The sequence below is a fragment of the Mesoplodon mirus genome (genome assembly GCF_964341445.2).
Source record: "Mesoplodon mirus genome assembly, chromosome: 9".
Lineage (NCBI taxonomy): Eukaryota > Metazoa > Chordata > Mammalia > Artiodactyla > Ziphiidae > Mesoplodon > Mesoplodon mirus.
This window is the reverse complement of record NC_138985.1, coordinates 70,845,242-70,869,803: the sequence shown is the minus strand read 5'-3', so window position 1 is coordinate 70,869,803 and position 24,562 is coordinate 70,845,242. Positions and strand designations below refer to the sequence as shown.

At 42.3% G+C, this 24,562-nt stretch overlaps 1 protein-coding gene across 5 annotated transcripts in view; it reads left to right on the top strand.

Annotated features, from left to right (window-relative positions):
• The window catches only part of PDE1C (phosphodiesterase 1C), a gene marked incomplete at both ends in the record, with an annotated part of 532,083 nt that overhangs the window by 244,505 nt on the left and 263,016 nt on the right, over positions 1-24,562 (top strand). Inside the window, one exon of one of the 5 annotated variants that reach the window (XM_082632884.1) lies at positions 22,905-23,005. The exons of the other annotated variants lie outside the window; for them this stretch is intronic. Within the exon in view, the coding sequence (XP_082489010.1) occupies positions 22,905-23,005 (101 nt within the window). Of the gene's footprint in view, positions 1-22,904; positions 23,006-24,562 lie in introns of those variants that run through there. 5 annotated transcript variants of the gene reach the window in all.

The following is a 24,562-nucleotide window of genomic DNA, read 5'->3' as shown; positions in this document are numbered from 1 at the left end:
CCAGGGTTAAACCTGCCCTTTCAGTAACAGTGATGGCTTTGTTCACACGTGGCCTTTTAGGGCTGGTTTTTTGGTTTTTTTTTTGCGGTACGCGGGCCTCTCACTGTTGTGGCCTCTCCCGTTGCGGAGCACAGGCTCCGGACGCGCAGGCCCAGCGGCCATGGCTCACGGGCCCAGCCGCTCCGCGGCACGTGGGATCTTCCCGGACCGGGGCACGAACCCGTGTCCCCTGCATCGGCAGGCGGACTCTCAACCACAGCGCCACCAGGGAAGCCCTAGGGCTGTATTTTGACCACTGGTCAATTACCCAGATAGCTGAAAAATGTCAGCCATGGGTCCCAATGCATTATTGATGTTGGCCCTTTTTCTTCCAGCTGCATTGCACGCTCCTTGTCTGTCGAGAACAGGAAGGGTATTCTCTCTCTCCTGTGTCCCTTGGAGGCAGGCCAGGGTGGAATCCTGCTCCAAAATGTTACTTCCCTCCAAAGGTGAAAAGCGTGAGTCACATCTGGTCGTCCCGGTGGGTGATTTCTGCGCAGCCTCTCCTCCGCGCAGCTTCTCTCCTGCACCATTTCACGGGTGATTAAAGGCAGGCCAGCGCGCCCCGCTCCGCTGGAGTGAGGTCAGAGCCGGACAATGCGAAGAGGGATTTTTCCTCCGCTTTGCAAACACCGGGCGACGTCACGGAGCCTCGGGGGCGCTATCAGTTGCGGCGGTGAAAGCGCAGGCTGACGGAATATTGATTCGGTGCGAGGGTTCGCAGCAGCTGGGACAAATGGGGCCTCCTCGCCGCTGCGGGGCTCCGGCCGCCTTTGCGACCCAAAGACAAGAAAAGCGTGGCCGAGTGTTTGCAAATGCCAGGCGGGATGGGCTCAGCCAGCGGCACTAAATGACGCGAGCCAGGCTACAGCCAGGATGCCCAGAATAATTGTTAACGTGTACTTTTGCAGAGCAAGCTCAGATAAGCTCTCAAATGTAAGCACCTGCTTAATTGGTTTAAAAAAAGAAAGTCCAGTCACTACATTTTCAGAAGTCCTTTTGCCTTGAAATATTCCATAGCTTTTTTAGGAGTGGTTTTTGTTCCTTGTTTCCTTTTTTTTCCCCTCCTTTCTTTTGTGTTATGAATGGTTTATGATGATGCATTTGTTAGTCGTGGCCTCCAGGGCTAGATAGTGACCGTGGAAGGTAGGCTGTCACTGAAATTCTAATCAAAATTTAAAATTAAATTGAATGGTGTAAGTCTCCCTGCCAATATTCTAACATAAACACATTTTCATTTTGATGGGAATGTTGTTTCTAAAAGCCAAAGTTATCAAATAAAACTCCCGAGGTTACCAGTAGTAAATGACCAGCCCTCTGTCAATAAACCCTTAACCAAGTTTGGCTTTGCTATGGGAGGTGGAGAGGTTTTGAAAAGGTCATGCATTAAAATTTCCTCTCTGACCAGCTGGCTCTGGCACACACAGGCAGATAAGTCCTGCAATAAATTAATAGGAAAAGTGGTCCCAAGTCTCAGGCAATGGTAGCATCTTGAGGAATTGCGTGGAACTGATCTGGCAGAAATGGTTGGTTTCTGGTGGATTGAATCATATACTATAGAATTGAAGTATGGGAAATTATTGTGAACATTAAAATTCTGATCATTAAAATTCCAACCTCCACGGCAGATGAGACTGATTTCTGCACAGGATGCAGAGGGCACTTCCATTATGTTGTATGGATGAGTGAGGTGGGGACTGATTTTCACGAATGCTCTCTATGCTTGGGTGGGGAAAGGGAAGTATTAAATGAAGTCTTTTTTATTTAGAGACTGATTCAGAAGGCTCTGTTTGGTTTGCCCATAGTGAAAGCAGAATGGCTTCTAATTGACTTACAATTGATCTTAATTGACTTGATTGGAGGTATTTTCAAGGACTCAGCACTCTTCCCTTTCAACGCTTTAGTTAAAATTGTCGCGTGCCTCCTCAGTCCCATTGAGGAGAGTAATTTTCATGTCTTCATTTACATCAGCCCAGGCTGTGGGGAAGTCACATAACCATATGTGTGAGGGTCCACCTGTTCCCATGGTGGTAATGGAGGCATCTAACACGTTTAGTCTTTTGCTAATTTGCTTTGCATGCTAATTACTTTTTTTTTTTTTTTTTTTCTTTTTGCGGTATACGGGCCTCTGTGGCCTCTCCCGCTGTGGAGCACAGGCCCCGGACGCGCAGGCCCAGCGGCCACGGCTCACGAGCCCAGCCGCTCCGCGGCACATGGGATCCCCCCAGACCGGGGCACGAACCCGTATCCCCCGCACCGGCAGGCGGACTCCCAACCACTGCGCCACCAGGGAGGCCCTGCATGCTAATTACTTTTAAACTGTGTCCATAAGTTTCCATTCCTCTCCATAAACCAAGTCCCACTCCCTGCTTATAGGAGTCTGTTTATATCTTAGAAGTAGAAATGTAAACATATATCAACTTCTGATGGGTTTGACAGTCTGTAAGTGTGAAGGATTATGGGCCAAATCAAGGTGCCTTCAGGGTCTTTTTTATTAGCCCAAATCTGTCAAAAGTGTGTGGGTGGAAGGCATTCATGGAGCTGTTGTTCTTTAACTCTCCTGGGTCTTAAAAATCCTTTCACTTCTGAGAATCATAGGGACTAGAATGGACCATGTAGATGTACCCAAGGACAATTTTGAAAATACTGTCAGGAGTAGTTAATATCCCTCATTCCCCTTGTGTGCTCAATCACACAGAAAGTAACATTTCACTTCTCTGGAGGTACAGCTGCCAGATAATTGAAAGTAACATTTTATGCACCAAAATGTAACCTGGGCAATGCTTCATTGCCTGTCCCTGGATAATCCCACATTCGCTTCTGGTCTTGTTGAAGGTTCATTTGTTTCCATGTCTCGGGTTTGCTCTTTGATTATACTTTATATGGAAGGAATCATCTTGGACCATAATGAAATAAATATTACAGTCCTTCTCTGAGAAGCCCATTTGGTCGTTTGTCATTTGGTCTGTTATGCACTCGAGAGACAGGGATGGACAAGACAGTTGTGATCTCTGTCCTCCAGGAGAGTGGTCTAGTGAATCCTGTAGTAACCCTACCAACAGGGATATTAGTTCATCATCAGTGACGAATTAGTCCCGTATTGTCACTGTGGATTTTGGATGCTGGAGCTCATGTGTCTAGAGTCTGTCCTCAGTTCAGGTCACTTCTTGAGATCCTTTAGCGTCTTTGATTAAGCCAGGGGACATTCTTGCTCCTTTCCGGCCATTCTTCACATAGCAACCAGAGTAACCCTTTATGAACATGCAGCTCTTGTAATCCCTAATGATTTCCCATTGCACTTCAAGTGGAAGCTGGTCTGTAAATCTGCCCTCAAGTCTCTGCTGTGGCCCTAGCCACCTGCTTCCTCCACCTAATCCCAGGCCACTCTTCCCTTTGCCGCATCTCTCCAGTCTCAACTTGTCTCCTTCCAGTTCCTTGACCCCATCAAATGCTTCTTCCTGCCCCAGAATCTTTTCATTTGCTGTTCCCTTTTGTCGGAAATGCTTTTCTTCTGCTTATTACCTGGATGACTCCTTTATCTCCTTCAGGTCTTGGCTCAGATGTCACCTGCTCACGGAGGCCATCCCTGACCACCTAGGTGGAGTAAAGATGGCCGTAAAATCTGTGTCACTTCCACCTTCCCCGCTGCCTTGAGAGGTGGACTTTATTTCTCCTGCCCTTGAATCAGAGCTAGGCCGTGTGGTTGCTTTAATCAGCCAAATGCAGCAGAAATGATGCTATGCCAGTTCTGGTCCTGGCCTTTAAGGTTATGACTGCTTCTGCCTCCTCCCACTTAGAACGCTTGCTCTGGCAATGAACTTGCCATCTAAAGAAGTCTCAGCATGGCCATCATCAAAAAATCTACAAACAACAAATGCTGGCGAGGGTGTGGAGAAAAGGGAACCCTCTTGCACTGTTGGTGGGAATGTAAATTGATACAGCCACTATGGAGAACAGTATGGAGGTTCCTTAAAAAACTACAAATAGAACTACCATATGACCCAGCAATCCCACTACTGGGCATATACCCTGAGAAAACCATAATTCAAAAAGAGTCATGTACCACAATGTTCACTGTAGCTCTATTTACAATAGCCAGGACATGGAAGCAACCTAAGGGTCCATTCGACAGATGAATGGGTAAAGAAGACATGGCACATATATACAATGGAATATTACTCAGCTGTAAAGAGAAATGAAATTGAGTTATCTGTAGTGAGGTGGATAGGTCTAGAGACTGTCATACAGAGTGAAGTCAATCAGAAAGAGGAAAACAAATACCGTATGCTAACACATATATATGGAATTTAAGAAAAAAAAATGGTTCTGAAGAACTTAGGGGCAGGACAGGAATAAAGACGCAGACGTAGAGAATGGACTTGAGGACACGGGGAGGGGGAAGGGTAAGCTGGGACGAAGTGAGAGAGTGGCACGGACTTATAAATACTACCAAATGTAAAATAGGTAGCTAGTGGGAAGCAGCCACATAGCACAGGGAGATCAGCTCGGTGCTTTGTTACCACCTAGAGGGGTGGGATAGGGAGGGTGGGAGGGAGATGCAAGAGGGAAGAGATATGGGGATACATGTATATGTAAAGCTGATTCACTTTGTTATAAAGCAGAAACTAACACACCATTGTAAAGCAATTATACTCCAATAAAGATGTTAAAAAAAATAAATAAAGAAGTCTCAGCAAACCACACAGAGACCATGTGGACGGGGGGGGGGGGGGGGGGGGAGGGAGAGAGAGGGAGAGGGGGCAGGGGGAGAGGGAGAGATAGGGAGAGAGAGGGAGATGTCCCTGCCAAGGCCCCAGACATGTGAGTGAAACCATATTGGTTATTCTAGCCCCAACAGACATCTGACTGCAACTGCATGAGAGACCCCAAACAAGACCAGCAGAAGAACTGCCTGGTCAACCCACAGAATCATGGGAGATTAAAGATGGTTTTGCTGTTGTTCTAAATTTTAGCCACTAAATCTTAGAGGGTTGTTTGTTACATAGCAGTAGTTGGTTGAAATGCCCAACTTATTTATAAATAGGTCCCACCCCCATTGTTTTCTATACTGGAGAAAACAGTTTCTGTTTTTTTTTCTTTTCAGCACTTTTCACAATTGATATTGATGTATTTATTGTTTTATAATCTGTTTAACATCTGTTACCCTAATTAGACTGGTGCTCCATGGTGCAGGCACTGGATTTTTTATTGACCACTGCATACCTATTATCACAGAGTGCCTGGCACATAGAAAGCACTAAGAAAAGGTTTGTTGAATGAATGAATGAATGAATTTAAAAGTTTCCAGCATTTATTTGTAAGATTGTCTCCCTCCACCCCCCACCCCCCAAATACAGAGACAAGCATCTGCAAATCTTTTCTGGTGGCGGTTCAAAAACAATTTTGAAAATTTCTTTTTATCTTTCTTTATAAATCATATTTGTTAAATCACAATTCTACTTTGCATCTGCTACACACCTGCTCAGCAGATTTTAATGATTCCCTATTGGCAAGAGCATAAAAAGACTACACTTTCCTATGGTAGTTCAGGCCCACCTCAGTCTGCAGATCCGGCCTTTCTCCACTGTCCCTTTCTTGGCCCCCTTACACCCATCACTCCTGGTTATGACCTGAGTCATCACACACATTTCCACTTTCTTGGAGTCTCTCTTCCTCTAGTTTTTTCCTTCAGGAAACCTTTGCCAGTGGCCTCTGGTTTTAGTGGGCATTTCTTCTTCTTATCTGTGAACAAACCCTTGAATCAAATCCTCAGGTGGAAGCAGGAGCTGTTCTTGAGACCTGGGAAGGAAGTTCAGAGATAAAGGAGCCTTGGGCTGGGGGTATGGGGACATGGCTTCTGCTCCTGGCTTTGCCAACATCAAGCGCTGGGCCATGTGCAGTTATCTAACCTGCTGGGGCTGCCCTTTTCTCTCAGTAGAATTCGGAGCTTAGGTAAAGGGATCGCTAAGTTCCCTTTCAGCACTGAGGATGTCCACATTCAAATTTGCTTTATAGTGACAGAAGAACAACCCGCTGATTTATGTGCATTTGGGTCAGAATTTGGCTGACTGTATCATAAGCAGTTTTACATGAACAAAATTTTCAATTTCATTAGTACAGCCAAGTTAATTTTGCAGGGTTGTCAATTTTTCTGAGAGGCAGAGTGGCCACTGGGGCCAGGAGTCAGGAAAGCCTTGTGCTGTCATGTGTCCCGGCCACTAGCTGGAGTGTAGGCCATCCAGAGGGCACCGAGAGACCTCTTGGATCTCATCCACTTCCTTTCTAAACTGGGGATAAAAATAATATGTGCTTCATTCACTCTAGGGTTGTTCGGAGGGGCTAATGTGTGTAATATGGCAATGCTTTGAGAGGCCATTATCAAAAAATTATTGAAACACAATTTTTTTTTAAAGATTTGATGTAAGTTCATAATAATGCAATTGACAAGGAAATTTAGTTATTTCTGAGATACACATTTTGAAGTAATAACTAGAATTATGACTTATAACATTATACCAGAACATATAAGATTTTTAGAAATTTCATGTAATGTCTGAAACATTTATATTAACATATTTCCATACAAATAACCCAAAGAAAGTTTAGTATTAGTTGTTTTTGTTTGTTTGTTTAAACTGCAGGTTCTTATTAGTCATCAATTTTATACACATCAGTATATACATGTCAATCCCAATCACCCAATACAGCACACCACCATCCCCACCCCACCGCAGTTTTCACTCCTTGGTGTCCATACGTTTGTTCTCTACACCTGTGTCTCAACTTCTGCCCTGCAAACCGGTTCATCTGTACCATATTTCTAGTTTCCACATACATGCATTAATATACGATATTTCTTTTTCTCTTTCTGACTTACTTCACTCTGTATGACAGTCTCTAGATCCATCCATGTCTCAACAAATGACTCAATTTCGTTCCTTTTTATGGCTGAGTAATATTCCGTTGTATACATGTACCACAACTTCTTTATCCATTTGTCTGTCGATGGGCATTTAGGTTGCTTCCATGTCCTGGCTATTGTAAATAGTGCTGCAATGAACATTGGGGTGCATGTGTCTTTTTGAATTATGGTTTTCTCAGGGTATATGCCCAGTAGTGGGATTGCTGGATCATATGGTAATTCTATTTTTAGTTTTTTAAGGAACCTCCATACTGTTCTCCATAGTGGCTGTATCAATTTACATTCTCACCAACAGTGCAAGAGGGTTCCCTTTTCTCCACACCCTCTCTAGCATTTGTTGTTTGTAGATTTTCTGATGATGCCCATTCTAACTGGTGTGAGGTGATACCTCATTGTAGTTTTGATTTGCATTTCTCTAATAATTAGTGATGTTGAGCAGCTTTTCATGTGCTTCTTGGCCATCTGTATGTCCTCTTTGGAGAAATGTCTATTTAGGTCTTCTGCCCATTTTTGGATTGGGTTGTTTGTTTCTTTAATATTGAGCTGCACGAGCTGTTTATATATTTTGGAGATTAATCGTTCGTCTGTTTATTCGTTTGCAAATATTTTCTCCCATTCTGAGGATTGTCTTTTCGTCTTGTTTATGGTTTCCTTTGCTGTGCAAAAGCTTTGAAGTTTCATTAGGTCCCATTTGTTTATTTTTGTTTTTATTTCCATTACTCTAGGAGGTGTATCAAAAAAGATTTTGCCATGATTTATGTCAAAGAGTGTTCTTCCTATGTTTTCCTCTAAGAGTTTTATAGTGTCCAGTCTTACATTTAGGTCTCAAATCCATTTTGAGTTTATTTTTGTGTATGGTGTTAGGGAGTGTTCTAATTTCATTCTTTTACATGTAGCTGTCCAGTTTTCCCAGCACCACTTATTGAAGAGGCTGCCTTTTCTCCACTGTATATCTTTGCCTCCTTTGTCATAGATTAGTGGACCATAGGTGCGTGGGTTTATCTCTGGGCTTTCTATCTTGTTCCATTGATCTATGGTTTTTTTTGTGTGTGTGTCAGTACCCTATTGTCTTGATTACTGTAGCTTTGTAGTATAGTCTGAAGTCAGGGAGTCTGATTCCTCCAGCTCCGTTTTTGTCCCTGAAGACTGCTTTGGCTATTCGGGGTCTTTTGTGTTTCCATACAAATTTTAAGATGATTTGTTCTAGCTCTGTAAAAAATGCTATTGGTAATTTGATAGAGATTGCATTGAATGTGTAGATTGCTTTGGGTAGTATAGTCATTTTCACAATGTTGATTCTTCCAATCCATGAATATGGTGTATCTCTCCATCTGTTGGTATCATCTTTAATTTCTTTCATCAGTGTCTTATAATTTTCTGCATACAGGTCTTTTGTCTCCCTAGGTAGGTTTATTCCTAGGTATTTTATTCTTTTTGTTGCAGTGGTAAATGGGAGTGTTTCCGTAATTTCTCTTTCAGATTTTCCATCATTAGTGTATAGGAATGCAAGAGATTTCTGTGCATTAATTTTGTATCCTGCAACTTTACCAAATTCATTGATTAGCTCTACTAGTTTTCTGGTGGCATTTTTAGGATTCTCTATGTATAGTATCGTGTCATCAGCAAACAGTGACAGTTTTACTTCTTGTTTTCCAATTTGTATTCCTTTTATTTCTTTTTCTTCTCTGATTGCCGTGGCTAGGACTTCCAAAACTATGTTGAATAATAGTGCTGAGAGTGGACATCCTTGTCTCGTTCCTGATCTTAGAGGAAATGCTTTCAGTTTTTCACCATTGAGAATGATGTTTGCTGTGGGTTTGTCGTATATGGCCTTTATTATGTTGAGGTAGGTTCCCTCTATGCCCACTTTCTGGAGAGTTTTTATCATAAATGGGTGTTGAATTTTGTCAAAAGCTTTTTCTGCATCTATTGAGATGATCATATGGTTTTTCTTCTTCAATTTGTTAATATGGTGTATCAATTGATTGATTTGTGTATATTGAAGAATCCTTGCATCCCTGGGATAAATCCCACTTGATCGTGGTGTATGATCCTTTTAAGGTGTTGTTGGATTCTGTTTGCTAGTATTTTGTTGGGGATTTTTGCACCTATATTCATCAGTGATATTGGTCTGTAATCTTATTTTTTTGTAGTATCTTTGTCTGGTTTTGGTATCAGGGTGATGGTGGCCTCATAGAATGAGTTTGTGAGTGTTCCTTCCTCTGCAGTTTTTTGGAAGAGTTTGAGAAGGATGGGTGTTAGCTCTTTTCTAAATGTTTGATAAAATTCACCTGTGAAGCCATCTGGTCCTGGACTTCTGTTTGTTAGAAGATTTTTAATCAGAATTTCAATTTCATTACTTGTGATTGGTCTGTTCATATTTTCTGTTTCTTCCTGGTTCAGTCTTGGAAGCTTATACCTTTCTAAGAATTTGTGCATTTCTTCCAAGTTGTCCATTTTATTGGCATAGAGTTGCTTGTAGTAGTCTCTTAGGATGCTTTGTATTTCTGCGGTGTCTGTTGTAACTTCTCCTTTTTCATTTCTTATTTTATTGATTTGAGTCCTTTCCCTCTTTTTCTTGATGAGTCTGGCTAATGGTTTATCAATTTTGTTTATCTTCTCAAAGAATCAGCTTTTAGTTTTATTGATCTTTGCTATTGTTTTCTTTGTTTCTATTTCATTTAGTTCTGCTCTGATCTTTATGATTTCTTTCCTTCTGCTAACTTTGGGTTTTGTTTGTTCGTCTTTCTCTAGCTCCTTTAGGTGTAAGGTTAGATTGTTTATTTGAGATTTTTCTTGTTTCTTGAGGTAGGCTTTTATAGCTATAAACTTCCCTCTTAGAACTGCTTTTGCTGCATCCCATAGGTTTTGGATTGTCATATTTTCATTGTCATTTGTCTCTAGGTATTTTTTGATTTCCTCTTTGATTTCCTCAGTGATCTGTTGGTTATTTAGTAACATATTGTTTAGCCTCCATGTGTTTGTGTTCTTCCCATTTTTTTCCCTGTAATTCATTTCTAATCTCATAGTGTTGTGGTCAGAAAAGATGCTTGATATGATTTCAATTTTCTTAAATTTACTGAGGCTTGACTTATGACCCAAGATATGATCTATTCTGGAGAATGTTTCGTCCGCACTTGAGAAGAAAGTGTAATCTGCTGTTTTTGGATGGAATGTCCTATAAATATCAATTAAATCTATCTGGCCTATTGAGTCATTTAAAGCTTCTGTTTCCTTATTTATTTTCATTTTGTATGATCTGTCCGTTGGTGTAAGTGAGGTGTTAAAGTCCCCCACTCTTATTGTGTTAGTGTCGATTTCCACTTTTATAGCTGTTAGCAGTTGCCTTATGTATTGAGGTGCTCCTATGTTTGGTGCATATATATTTATAATTGTTATATCTTCTTCTTGGATTGATCCCTTGATCATTATGCAGTGTCCTTCCTTGTCTCTTATAACATTCTTTATTTTAAAGTCTATTTTTATCTGATATGAGTATAGCTACTCCAGCTTTCTTTTGATTTCCATTTGTGTGGAATATCTTTTTCCATCCCCTCACTTTCAGTCTGTATGTGTCCGTAGATCTGAAGTGGGTCTCTTGTAGATAGCATATATATGGGTCTTGTTTTTGTATCCATTCAGCAAGCCTGTGTCTTTTGGTTGGAGCATTTAATCCATTCATGTTTAAGGTAATTATTGATATGTATGTTCCTATGACCATTTTCTTAATTGTTTTGGGTTTGTTTTTGTAGGTCCTTTTCTTCTCTTGTGTTTCCCACTTAGAGAAGTTCCTTTAGCATTTGTTGTAGAGCTGGTTTTGTGGTGCTGAATTCTCTTAGCTTTTGCTTGTCTGTAAAGTTTTTGAATTCTCCATCGAATCTGAATGAGATCCTTTAAGGGTCGAGTAATCTTGGTTGTAGGTTCTTCCCTTTCATCACTTTAAGTATATCATGCCCCTCCCTTATGGCTTGTAGAGTTTCTGCTGAGAAATCAGCTGTTAACCTTATGGGAGTTCGCTTGTGTGCTATTTGTCGTTTTTCCCTTGCTGCTTTCAATAAGTTTTCTTTGTCTTCAATTTTTGCCAATTTGATTACTATGTGTCTTGGCGTGTTTCTCCTATATGGGACTTGCTGTGCTTCCTGGACTTGGGTGGCTATTTCCTTTCCCATGTTAGGGAAGTTTTCGACTATAATCTCTTCAAATATTTTCTCTGGTCCTTTCTCTCTCTCTTCTCCTTCTGGGACCCCTATAATGAGAATGTTGTTGCGTTTAATGTTGTCCCAGAGGTCTCTTAGGCTGTCTTCATTTCTTTTCATTCTTTTTTCTTTAGTCTGTTCTTCAGCAGTGAATTCCACCATCCTGTCTTCCAGGTCACTTATCCGTTCTTCTGCCTCAGTTATTCTGCTATTGATTCCTTCTAGTGTAGTTTTCATTTCAGTTATTGTATTGTTCATCTCTTTTGTTTGTTCTTTAATTCTTCTAGGTCTTTGTTAAACATTTCTTGCATCTTCTCAATCTTTGCCTCCATTGTTTTTCCGAGGTCCTGGATCATCTTCACTATCATTATTCTGAATTCTGTTTCTGGAAGTTGCCTATCTCCACTTCATGTAGTTGTTTTTCTGGGGTTTTATCTTGTTCCTTTATCTGGTATATAGCTCTCTGCCTTTTCATCTTGTCTGTCTTTCTGTGAATGTGATTTTTGTTCCACAGGCTGCAGGATTGTAGTTCTTCTTGCTTCTGCTGTCTGCCCTCTGGTGGATGAGGTTATCTAAGAGGCTTGATTGGAGGGACTGGTGGTGGGTAGAGCTGACTGTTGCTCTGGTGGGCAGATCTCAGTAAAACTTTAATTCACTTGACTGTTGATGGTTGGGGCTGGGTTCTCTCCCTGTTTGTTGTTTGACCTGAGGCAATCCAACACTGGAGCCTTCCTGGGCTCTTTGGTGGAGCTAATGACAGACTCTGCGAGGGCTCACGCCAAGGAGTACTTCCCAGAACTTCTGCTGCCGGTGTCCTTGTCCCCATGGTGAAACAGAGCCACCCCCTGCCTCTGCAGGAGACCCTCCAACACTAGCAGGTAGGTCTGGTTCAGTCTCCCCTGGGGTCACTGCTCCTTCCCCTTGGTCCCGATGCACACACTACTTTGTGTGTGCCCTCCAAGAGTGGAGTCTCTGTTCCCCCCAGTCCTGTTGAAGTCCTGCAATCAGTGCCCACTAGGCTTCAAAGTTTGATTCTCTAGGAATTTCTCCTCCAGTTGCCTGATCCCCAGGTTGGGAAGCCTGACGTGGGGCTCAGAACCTTCACTCCAGTGGGTGGACTTCTGTGGTATAAGTGTTTGCCAGTCTGTGAGTCACCCACCCACCAGTTATGGGATTTGATTTTATTGTGATTGCGCCCCTCCTACCGCCTCATTGTGGCTTCTCCTTTGTCTTTGGATGTGGGGTATCTTTTTTGGTGAGTTCCAATGTCTTCCTGTTGATGATTGTCCAGAAGCTAGTTGTGATTCTGGTGTTTTCACAAGAGGGAGTGAGAGCACGTCCTTCTACTCCACCATCTTCAAAAGTAATCCCGTCAATGCTGAAACACAATTTTTGACTTATCTCTTTATCAGGACAATAAAGTCTCTTTATATTTATCTTGGGTGCTCTGCACGCCAAGGGTCCTGTACCGTTTTCCATCTTCCCTTCCTTCATGTGCTGTTGGATGGGTAAGATGGGAGAGGAACTACCGTCTCACGAGAGCCTTCAGTGTTTAAGGCACTGGTCATACATTTTTTTTTTTTTTAAATTCCTTACAGTAGTCCTCTAAGGGAGGAGTTGTATTAGTTAGGATTCTCTTAGTCGTCAGTGACAGAAATCTGATTCACGCTAGTTTAAGTGAAAAAAAACGGGATGGGGGTGGAGGAGATATTTATTTTGTTCATATAACTTAAAAGTCCATGGGTAGTTCTGGCTTCAGGCATAGCAGGATCAAGGGGCTCGAAAGACCCTTTCACATTTTGTTCTTTGTCTTTTTAGTTCTTCTGTCTGCTTTTCTCTGTTATCCCAGAGAAAAGACAAATAGACCTCCTCTCTCTTTCCCAGGGACCACATCAAATCTCCCATAAGGAACTGGTGTTGGATCTGCTTTAGTTACATGTCACCCTCAGACCAATCACTTTGTTCAGAGATAGGAGGTGGATGGCTCTGATTGGCCAACCTAGGCCATGTTTGTTATAGTCAAATCTAGCCAGGGGCTAGACTCCAGGTTTTCCTACAGCTTTTTTGGGTCAATGAAAAGCTTGGTTAGCTCAGGTCAGGCTGTGGGTTTTGAATCAGGGTATGTGAGAGCTGGGAAAAGATCCAGAGGTCACTGAGCCCAACCCAGCCATGGCCAGAGAAGAGAAGAGAAGGGTCTTGTTCTGGGTCACAGGCAATTCAGTGCTACTCCTACTCCTTTCCTTTTCCTGTATTTACCTCCACTGGAAGGGTTACATGAACTTCTCCTGTCAGAGCAACTGAAGGATCCTTCCAGAGATAGGGGCAAAAACTGGATCACATGCAGGTTACATCAGACCACCCCTGAGCTGGGACTCCATGCTGTCTCTCCTCCCCATCTCCTCTCCCTGCCTCGCTGGGCTACACTCTGGATAGTTGAGCCCCATTTCACATGGGGCTGAGAATAGGTTCTCTGGGCTTCGTCAGTCAACTGTCTCTTTTTGCATCTTTTTTTTTTTCCCTGGTGGAGGTAGTTCCTAGTATAGAATCTGCCCCAAACTATGAAACCAAAAAGAGAAGACATCAAATGGAAAAGCAGTGTGACTGTCACCAAAGAGGCCCTTTGCTGGAAAGAAACGCTCATGGGAGAGAAGAGCCTGTGTTGACAGTGTGTCCTGGGGGCTGGCTCACTCCTGGTGTGGGCAGGAAGGAGGGGCTGCTCTGCTTGGTGGTGCTACTTCCAATGTCATAAATGCTTCTCCAGAATTTTCCCGTCAAAAGACTCTAGATGACGCCATTGCCAAATTATGAAAAATGTATCAAGGACACTGGCTTGCTTCATGGAGGTCAAAGCAAGCAGTCATAATCTTGTAGCTAGAAGATGGGTGTTCATGGGAAATAATGCTGTGCTTTTTCTGATTTTGTCTGTTTTCTTTGTCTAGCTCTTCCTTGGTAAGCTGAGGAGCTTGTTTGCATTTGGTAGTTGGATTCCTCTTATGGAGCCCTGGTCATCATTTTGCCCCATGGTTGTTGCATGGTCCTGAGGCAGGTTCCCTGAGCTGACCTCAGTATATGATGCATATTCAGGCAGCAGGTACCCTCCACATGTGACCATGCTTCCCTCTGCCTAGAGCCACCCATAGCTCCCTATCATCTGCAGAAGAGAGCCCAGACTTCTTCCATGACCACACAGGTCTGGCTGACACTGCCAGCATTTTTCTCCTGTTCTTCTTAGTCATGCACTTATAGTCAAGCCACAAAATTGTTTGTGGATCTCTGGCCACTCCACCCCTTCTCACGCTTCTGTGTATCCTCTCATACAGTTCCATCTTTCTAGAATCACCTGCCTCCACCCACCTTCCACCTTCAAGATCCAGTTCAGATATTATCTCCACTACGTAGCCGCCGTAATTCCCCCGCAGTTTTCGGGACCCCTCATCTGTGCTCCTGTAGCTCCACCCTCTCTGTTATATACCTTTTAATTTTGTCTTTTTATGTGTCTGTAGGGAGGAGATAATAACAAAGGGAAAAGAACTTTGCTCTCTGGTCTTGGTTTAAAACCTGGCTTTGCCACTTTAGCAGTACGGCTTTGCCACTTTAGCAGTACGTCTTTGCAAAATTGATCTGACCTTTGGGAGCCTCTTCTATCTTTACTTGTAAATGGACGTAATGAATTCTTCTGAAGTATTTCGTTGAGGGTGAAAATGAACCGACCTGTGATGTGCTTTTAGCATGGTGCTTGGCACATGGTAGTTCTCAGTAGCCAGTAAGGGTAGTGGTTGTTTTTATTGCGGTTATTATTGAATTGTGACATTTTAGTGATGAAAGGGAACTGAGGGGTCATTCTCATGCCTGTGAAGCCTGATTCCTGCTCCCTTGTCTGATAGTCATGCAGCTTCTCCTTGAACTCTGCCATGTACAGGGAGTTCACTTTCCTTCTGATCTTCTGATACTTAATGCTGATTATGCAGAGGTTTGATAGTACTTAGGCTAAGTTACTCTTTGTCTATTTGGGACACTATTTTACTTTATTTTTTTCTTGAACCAAAGGTTTTATTTATTTATTTTTGTTTTTATTTTTTATACAATTTTAAAGGTTATACTCCACTTCACAGTTATTACAAAATATTGGCTATATTCCCTGTGTTGTACAATACATCTCTGTAGCCTATCTTACACCCAGTAGTTTGCATTCCCCCTACCCCATCCCTCTGTTGCCTCTCCCCACCTCTCCCCACTGGTAACCACTAGTTTGTTCTCTATATCTGTGAGTCTGCTTCTTTTTTGTTTTATTCACTAGTTTGTTGTATTTTTTTAGATTCCACATATAAGAGAGATCATACAGTATTTGTCTTTCTCTGTGTGACTTATTTCACTTAGCACAGTGCCCTCCAAGTCCATCCATATTGCTGCAAATGGCAAAATTTCATTCTAGTTTATGGCTGAGTAGTATTCCATTATGTATATAGAATATACACATCTTCTTTAGACATTCATCTGTTGATGGACAGTTAGGTTGCTTCATACCTTGGTAATTGTAAATAATGCTGTTATGAACATTGGGTGCCCATATCTTCTCTTTCTTTTTTTTCTGGCCGTGCTGCGCAGTTTGTGGGGTCTGAGTTCCCTAACCAGGGATCAAACCCATACCTCCTGCAGTGGAAGTGTGCAGTCCTAACCACTGGACCACCAGGGAAGTCCCCGTGCACGTATCTTTTCAAATTAGTGTTTTTGTTTTTTTTCTGATACATAGCGAGGAGTAGAATTGCTGGGTCATATGGTAGTTCTATTTTTAGTTTTTCGAGAAATTTCCATAATGTTTCCACAGTGGCTGCACCAATTTACATTCCCACAAACAGTGTGCAAAGATTCCCTTTTCTCCACATCCTCACCAACATTTGTTATTTGTGTTCTTTTTGATGATAGCCATTCTGACAGGTGTGAGGTGATATCTCATTGTGGTTTTGATTTGAATTTCCCTCATGGCAAGTGATGTTGAGCATCTTTTCATGTGCCTGTTGGCCATCTGCATTTCCTCTTTGAAAAAATTGTCAATTCAGTTTTTCTGCCCATTTTTTAATCGGGTTGTTTGTTTTTTTGATGTTGAGTTATATGAACTGTTTATATATGTTGGATATTAATCTCTTATCGGTCATATCATTTGCAAATATTTTCTCCCATTCAGTAGGTTGTCTTTTCGTTTTGTCAATGGTTCCCTTTGCTGTGCAAAAGCTTTTAAGTTTGATTAAGTCCTGTTTGTTTATTTTTGCTTTTTTTCCCTTTATTTTAGGAGACGGATCCAAAAAAATATTTCTATGATTTATGTCAATGAGTGTTCTGCCTGTGCTTTCCTCTAGAGTTTTATAGTATCCAATCTTAAATTTAGGTCTTAAATCCATTTTGAGTTTATTTTTGTATACAGTGTTAGAAAATGTTCTAATTTCATTTTTTAACATGTAGCTGTCCAGTTTTCCCAGCACCACTTACTGATGAGACTGTCTTTTCTCCATTGTATATTCTTGCCTCCTTTGTTTAGATTAATTGACCGTTCGTGTGTGGGTTTATTTCTGGGCTCTTTATCCTGTTCCATTGATCTCTGTGTCTATTTTTGTGCCAATACCATACTGTTTTGATTACTGTGGCTTTGTAGTATTGTGTGAAGTCAGGGAGCATGATTCCTCTAGCTCTGTTCTTCTTTCTCAAGGTTGTTTTGGCTATTCAGGGACTTTTGTGTTTCCATACAAATTTTAAAATTATTTGTTCTATTTCTGTGAAAAATGCCATTGGTATTTTGATAGGGATTGCATTGAATCTGTAGATTGCCTTGGGTAATGTGGTCATGTTAACAATACTGATTCTTCTAAACCAAGAACACAGTATATCTTTCCATCTGCTTGTGTTTAATTTCTTTCATTAGTGTCTTATAGTTTTTCAAGTACAGGTCTTTTTCCTCCTTAGGTAGGTTGATTTGGCGGACTACCTTAAATTGGCAGTTATATGTATGTATATATGTGAGTGTGGATGTATCTGTATATATGTTATATATAATATATTTATGTATATATGCATGTCTATGTATAATTAATGATGTTTCACCATATAAGATTTTCTAAAAAGTCTTACTCAAAAAGCTGGGATAGAAAGTCACCATGGAAATTGACCTCCAAAACAAGATTGGGAATGGCTTTGTGTTTTCCTAGATCTTTTGTTTCTGGGTGGATTTGTATCTAAATTTTTTTTTTTTTTTTGCTTGCCTCTGAGCAGGATGCCAGTAGAAATTGTGGCTTGTAATGTTGCTACAACATACAAGCATACCCTGTCTTTGATAGATAAAGAGAAAATAAAATCTGAGTAACATAATAACATGGTGTATCTAAAAGTAGTAATATTTTGTTGGCGGAGAGAAGGCAAACTCTTCCTAATGTAGTTTAGAAAGAACCCTGAATGAGAAGCAAGGAATCCTGTGGTGTTTTGTGGTACTTTGGCCTCAGTGTTCTCATCTGTGAAGTGGGAGCATTGGTCACTCAGAGATGGGATATGGAGAAGGCAGAGGTGGACTCTGACCCTGAGAACTTAAGTACTCCACTTCCTCATTCAACCAGAGCAGCTCTTTCTTTACTTTTAAAATCTGAGGTAGGCATTAGAATCTGTTATAAGATGTTAATTTGAAGTAAAATATTCTGTTGCTTAAGAAATTTGAAGATGTCTAAATTAGATTATTTTTAAGGTTCCTCCAGCTCCAAAAACTATGGCTCTAAAATAAAGAAAAGTTATATCCTTATTAACTTTCCCATACATGTTTGCTTTTTAAGTTTTCTAAAATGAAACAAAATCATGTTTCACAAACTTTTTTAAAGATGATTTTTGGTTCTCCTTCTCTGATTAGCTTACTTAAAGTGAAAGGCTATTCTTTTCCTCTTTCTTTCAAAATTTGCTTTTCTCTGACTTGATCAAAATCCCACTCATGGGCTTCCCTGGTGGCGCAGTGGTTGAGAGTCCGCCTGCCGATGCAGGGGACACGGGTTCGTGCCCCGGTCCGGGAAGATCCCACATGCCGTGGAGTGGCTGGGCCCATGAGCCATGGCCGCTGAGCCTGCGCATCCGGAGCCTGTGCTCCGCAACGGGAGAGGCCACAACAGTGAGAGGCCCGCGTACAGCAAAAAAAAAAAAAAAAAAAAAAAAAAAAAAAAAAACCACTAATAAGAGGAAAAGTCATAGGTATGGTGGAGGGTAGGAAGTTGAGTATCATCCTTTATCATTCCCTTCGATCCTTTCATTGTAGGCCAGTCCTTGGAGAAACCATGACGTAGTTAGAGTATGTATTCAGCAATACGCATCTGCCTTTTCAGCATTTCCTTTCCCCACTTCTCTCCAGATGACCTCATAGAATCATGAAGATGGAACAGACATAAAAAACTTTTTGCATAAATTCTTTACTTTAAAGATGTGGAAAATGGGATCCTGTGAGGTTGACAGTTTTGTCTTGGATACAGTAATGTCTGGTCTTTTCCAGTTCAGTTCTCTTTCTGGTAGGTCAAGATAAACTCCTTGTGCTTCAGTTTTCTGCTATAAAATGGAGACGACAATAGTAGCTTTTGCTTCATAACATTGTTGCTAGTGTTATGTGAGTGTAGAGCCCTTAGAACAGTACAGACCAGACCGTAGAAAGTTTCGGATATAAGGTTGCCATTGTTATCATTACTAGCTTCCATATTCTGACAGCATGCTGCACAAGGTGCACAATCTGATGGCAACTCCATTTGGGGATCATCCTTCTGTCTTGTATCCCCAAAACAAGTCATTAAAATAATCTCTTGGATTGGAAGAATCAACATTGTGAAAATGACTATACTACCCAAAGCAATCTACAGATTCAATGCAATCCCTATCAAACTACCAATGGCATTTTTCACAGAACTGGAACAAAAAATTTCACAATTTGTATTGTAACCCAAAAGACCCTGAATAGCCAAAGCAATCTTGAGAACGAAAAACGGAGCTGGAGGAATCAGGCTCCCTGACTTCAGACTATACTACAAAGCTATAGTAATCAAGACAGTATGGTACTGACACAAAAACAGAAATATAGATCAATGGAACAGGATAGAAAGCCCAGAGATAAACCCACACACATATGGTCAGCTTATTTTTGATAAAGGAAGCAAGAATATCCAATGAAGAAAAGACAACCTCTTCAATAAGTGGTGCTGGGAAAACTGGACAGCTGCATGTAAAAGAATGAAATTAGAACATTCCCTAACACCATACACAAAAATAAACTCAAATGGATTACAGACCTAAATGTAAGGCCAGGCATTATAAAAATCTTAGAGGAAAACACAGGCAGAACACTCCATGACATAAATCACAGAAAGATCCTTTTTGACCCACCTCCTAGAGAAATGGAAATAAAACCAAAAATAAACAAATGGGACCTAATGAAACTTCAAAGCTTTTGCACAGCAAAGGAAACCATAAACAAGACGAAAAGACAATCCTCAGAATGGGAGAAAATATTTGCAAACGAATAAACAGACAAAGGATTAATCTCCAAAATATATAAACAGCTCATGCAGCTCAATATTAAAGAAACAAACAACCCAATCCAAAAATGGGCAGAAGACCTAAATAGACATTTCTCCAAAGAAGACATACAGATGGCCAAGAAGCACATGAAAAGCTTCTCAACATCACTAATTATTAGAGAAATGCAAATCAAAACTACAATGAGGTGTCACCTCACACCAGTTAGAATGGGCATCATCAGAAAATCTACAAACAACAAATGCTGGAGAGGGTGTGGAGAAAAGGGAACCCTCTTGCACTGTTGGTGGGAATGTAAATTGATACAGCCACTATGGAGAACAGTATGGAGGTTCCTTAAAAAAATAAAAATAGAATTACCATATGATCCAACAATTCCACTACTGGGCATATACCCTGAGAAAACCATAATTCAAAAAGAATCTTGTACCGCAATGTCCATTGCAGCTCTATTTACAATCACCAGGACATGGAAGCAACCTAAGTGTTCATTGACGGATGAATGGATAAAGAAGATGTGGCACATATATACATATATACTATGGAATATTACTCAGCCATAAAAAGAAAAAGAAATTGAGTTATTTGTAGTAGTGGTTGGACCTAGAGTCTGTCATACAGAGTGAAGTAAGTCAGAAAGAGAAAAACAAATACCATATGCTAACACATATATATGGAATCAAAAAAAAAAAAAAGGTTCTGAAGAACCTAGGGGCAGGACAGGAATAAAAATGCAGACGTAGAGAATGGACTTGAGGACACGGGGAGGGGGAAGGGTAAGCTGGGACAAAGTGAGAGAGTGGCATGGACTTATAAATACTACCAAATGTAAAATAGCTAGTGGGAAGCAGCCACATAGCACAGGGAGATCAGCTCGGTGCTTTGTGACCACCTAGAGGGGTGGGATAGGGAGGGTGGGAGGGAGATGCAAGAGGGAGGAGATATGGGGATATATGTATATGTATAGCTGATTCACTTTGTTATAAAGCAGAAACTAACACACCATTGTAAAGCAATTATACTCCAATAAAGATGTTAAAAAATAAAATAACATAAAATAATCTCTTAAAGTCCAATTCCATCAAGTCACAGTTTCGCATTGGGTGACATTGGGTTGGTAAATTGGTTTCCTCAGGTAAACAAATTTTATTGTAAGATGTTGACTGCTTAATGCTGTCTTTGTTTGAGAGTAATGCTTTAACTCACTGGAACTGTATGTGCTTCCAGAAAATCCTTAAGGACTGACTTTAATGAGGTGACTTCAGCTTGTGTGGTAGGTGAGTGTGTAAGTTCTTTTCAATCAAAAAGCTCTGTCATCTCACCTTGAGGCAGGTACCTTCTCCACTGCAATGAATGGGGCTAGCCATGCCATTCTCATCACTCTCATCTCTAATTTCTGGAAAGTAAATGCCCACTTCCAACTATATGAGCATTTAGCGTTTAAACACTGTTTTTAAAATTTCTTTATCAAGGCCACTTGAATGGAAATTTACTTGAGCAATGGAAAAAAACTAGTTCGCACCTTTAAGTTTATCTGAATTTTGAGAAGCAGGCAAATGTCTGATGGATAGAATCAGAATGCTGGGATTGTGACTGAATCATTAACTGCCAATGAGGGACAATACCATTATAGGGCAAGCTGCGTCCTGAATCTCAGAAGCCCTGAGTCCCAGGTTTGAAATGGCCCCTGGGAAGTGGGAAGTGGTGGTGGCTGCATCTAGAAGGGAGCTTGACCACCAGTTCCTGTGATGTCCGGGCCTCAGTCAGCTTAAGCCAGGATCTTTTCTCTCTTTTCTTTTTCTGTGTTTGGTCTTTCTTTTAATCCCACCTCTCTCCTCCCCTCTTAACTGCATTACCTGGTCCCGCTCTCCCTGAGCATTACACTTTATTGACATTGTGAATGACGTAGGGGGACGCAGATACTGAGTTGTAGCTTCGTGGAGCTGAAACTCCTCTCCAGTGTCAACATCTGCCCAGGGACCCTTTGAGGAGACTGTAATGAATCAGTGGAAACTCCAATTTCCTTACTTTTGTTTATATTTTCCTTTTTTCACACCATTTTGGGGAGAGAGAGAGAGAGAGGGAGAGAGAGATGACTCTCATTAGCAAGAACATATCAGGACTTTCTAAGTGTGATATGTGGTTACTTTAGTCCCTGTCAATTGCTTTAATATTTCAAAATGGAACCGACTCTCTGGCGGGCGTGGAAGTGAGCGCTGTGAATGAAAGCTCCAAGCACAAACTCCGCGGAACCTCCCCGTGGCTGTTTGTCCCACCGGCCCCCTGGGAGGACACGGACCTCGGTTCTCTGGGATTTCCGCGCGCGGTGCCGTGCTATTCATTTTGTGCGGGCTTCGGGAGCCATCGGCGCGCTGGGGCTGGGGGCCCTGCGCCGCGGCGGGCCGCCCTGGCGCGCGCGGGTCACCGGGTGCGGGGCTGGAGCCCGGCAAGCGTGTGCCCTGCTGCCGGCTGTGTCCGGCGCACCCCTCCCTCCGCGCCCGCGGGTGCCAGACCAGACGCTGGTCCCGGCGCGCTCGCAGACGACTCTTCTCAGTTGTCAGTTTTCTCTCTTGTCAGCAGAGCTGCTGGTAAGTGACAGAAAACAGAGAGGGGACGGGAAGGCAGCGTGGCTGGGGAGAGAGCGACCTGGAGGGGGAGCCGCGGGGCGCCCCAGGGCAGGGGGCGCGGGTGGAGCCGGGGTGCACGGCCTCCGGGTCGGACCGCCCAGCTCCGCGTCGGCTCCCCCTAGGCTCACCCCCCTCCTCGCTCTCCCCTTCTCACTTTCTCCCTCCTCGCCGCCTTTCCTCCCCACTCGGTCCTCCCTTTCCCCCCCTGCAGTCCTTCAGCTGCCAAACTGTTCGCTTCCTTGGCTTTGTTTGAGAAAAAAAAAAAAAAAAAAAAAAGAATCCGAATAGGTCTGAGGTGTTTTCTCCTAGATCAGGAGCACAATTCCTGCCCTTGGCATTAGCCCACGATCATGGCTGGTTCCCGCAGCTGCCTCTGGGGGGCACCTGGTCCCGGGGTCGCCAGCCCTCCGGGCCCGCTTTAAGCCATGATTTGGGGGTCGCAGAAGGGGGAGCGCACGCAGCAAGTGACAGGCAGACGCGCTCGCCACCTGACTGGGGCTCGAGGGCAGGGCTGGGCAAAGAGGCGGGAGGGGACAGCCCAAACTCTCTCGGCCTCACTCCCAGTGATAACCTGCAGCTATGGAGTCGCCAACCAAGGAGATTGAAGAATTTGAGAGCAACTCTCTGAAATACCTGCAACCAGAACAGATCGAGAAAATCTGGCTTCGGCTCCGAGGGCTGTAAGTAGATCTGTTTACTTCTCTCGCCCTATTTCCCTCTCATCAGTATTTTACTACACAGCCACAGTCACGACTGCTCACCCCCATTCCTGCGTGACCCTTAAAAATACAGCCCTAGAAGTTCCACAACCGCTTCTCTGTTAATTACAGTCACTGCTACCTTCCTTTCAACAGCGAGACTTGTCTTTCTGAGTGCTTCGGAATGCCTTGCTGTTTCCAAGTCATGCTTTCTTTGGGGAAGAGGAGATGTCCTTAGATTTCAGTTATAGTAGCTCAGTATTCATGGAGATATTTCTGTTTGTTTGTTTGTCAGGGGAGAAAAGTTTGGGGACTCAGGTCACAGACTTTTAATCAAAGGAAGAGTTATTCTCTGCAGAATGCTTGCAGACACCTTGGCAGGTGGTCCAAGAACTTACCAACAGTTCAAATTCAGCATGCATTCTGGCTGTTAGATTTTCCTCTCCCTCTCCCTAGCCTACTTCAACTTCTGGTATTTTCTTAGGATTCTTTCTAGCAGGAGAATAGTTACTGAAAGGAGGGACTATTTTTGGAGAAAGTAGGGTTCAGAACCAATATTGGAGTTTCCTAGTAATATTTGAATAGTGAAATAAGGCGTTTGCTTTCAATACAGTGGCCAGAATTCTAGTTGGACTGGTGAACAGAGATCTCTGAATTTCATTCACTTCATTGGGTGCTGTCTGTTTTTGGGTACTGAGGAGAGGTGACCTGAAAATATGTGTTATTTTCTGTGAATAGATTTCATAAACAATGAACTGCTGGTTATCCCAGTCAGGAAGCTGTAGTGACAGCTGTATGGTTACAGCTTGCTCCTCAGTTGACCAGGCAGGTCCCAAAGATACCTTCCATAGCCACCAGATACTCATTTCCCAGATATTTGGCATCAAATATCTAGTGCAGATTAAAAAAAATAGGTTTTCTCCAAGTATATTCTCCAGACCTTCTGTTCCTACCAAGGGCAGTGATGGGAAAACCAGCACCTTGGCAGTTTGTTTTGCTGCAGTTATTGTTTTTGAAAGCATACACACACACACACACACACACACACACACACACGCACACGCACACACACACACACCCCAAAACAAGTCAGAAAGGCACTGATCTAAGTTATCTTTATCTTGGGGGAGACCACATTCCAACCAGGATATTCACAGTTTCTAAAGGGAAGCAATAATGTAGGTGTTTCTTCAAGGTATCCCCATTTAAAGTGCAATTTATAAAAGCCCTTCCATCAGTAATCAAAGTGAGTTTCATTGCCATTGATCTAAATGGGAAACCATGCCAAATAACATGATTTTTGGGTTGTCTGGCTGCTGCAAGCAGAGGCTGTAAACTTATTTGGAAATCTTGTCTTTCTGGCTGGCGGGCTCTTCCAACAGTTGAGATGCACACGATGCAGCACCTCTCTCAGAGAGGTGTTTACAATAAGCTCATGTTATATGTGGTGAACACTCCATGTGATCATATTGTGGTGCACACAGAAAGTTTGCTGCATCCACAAAATCTGGGTCCCAAATATACAATGTCAAAGTGTTG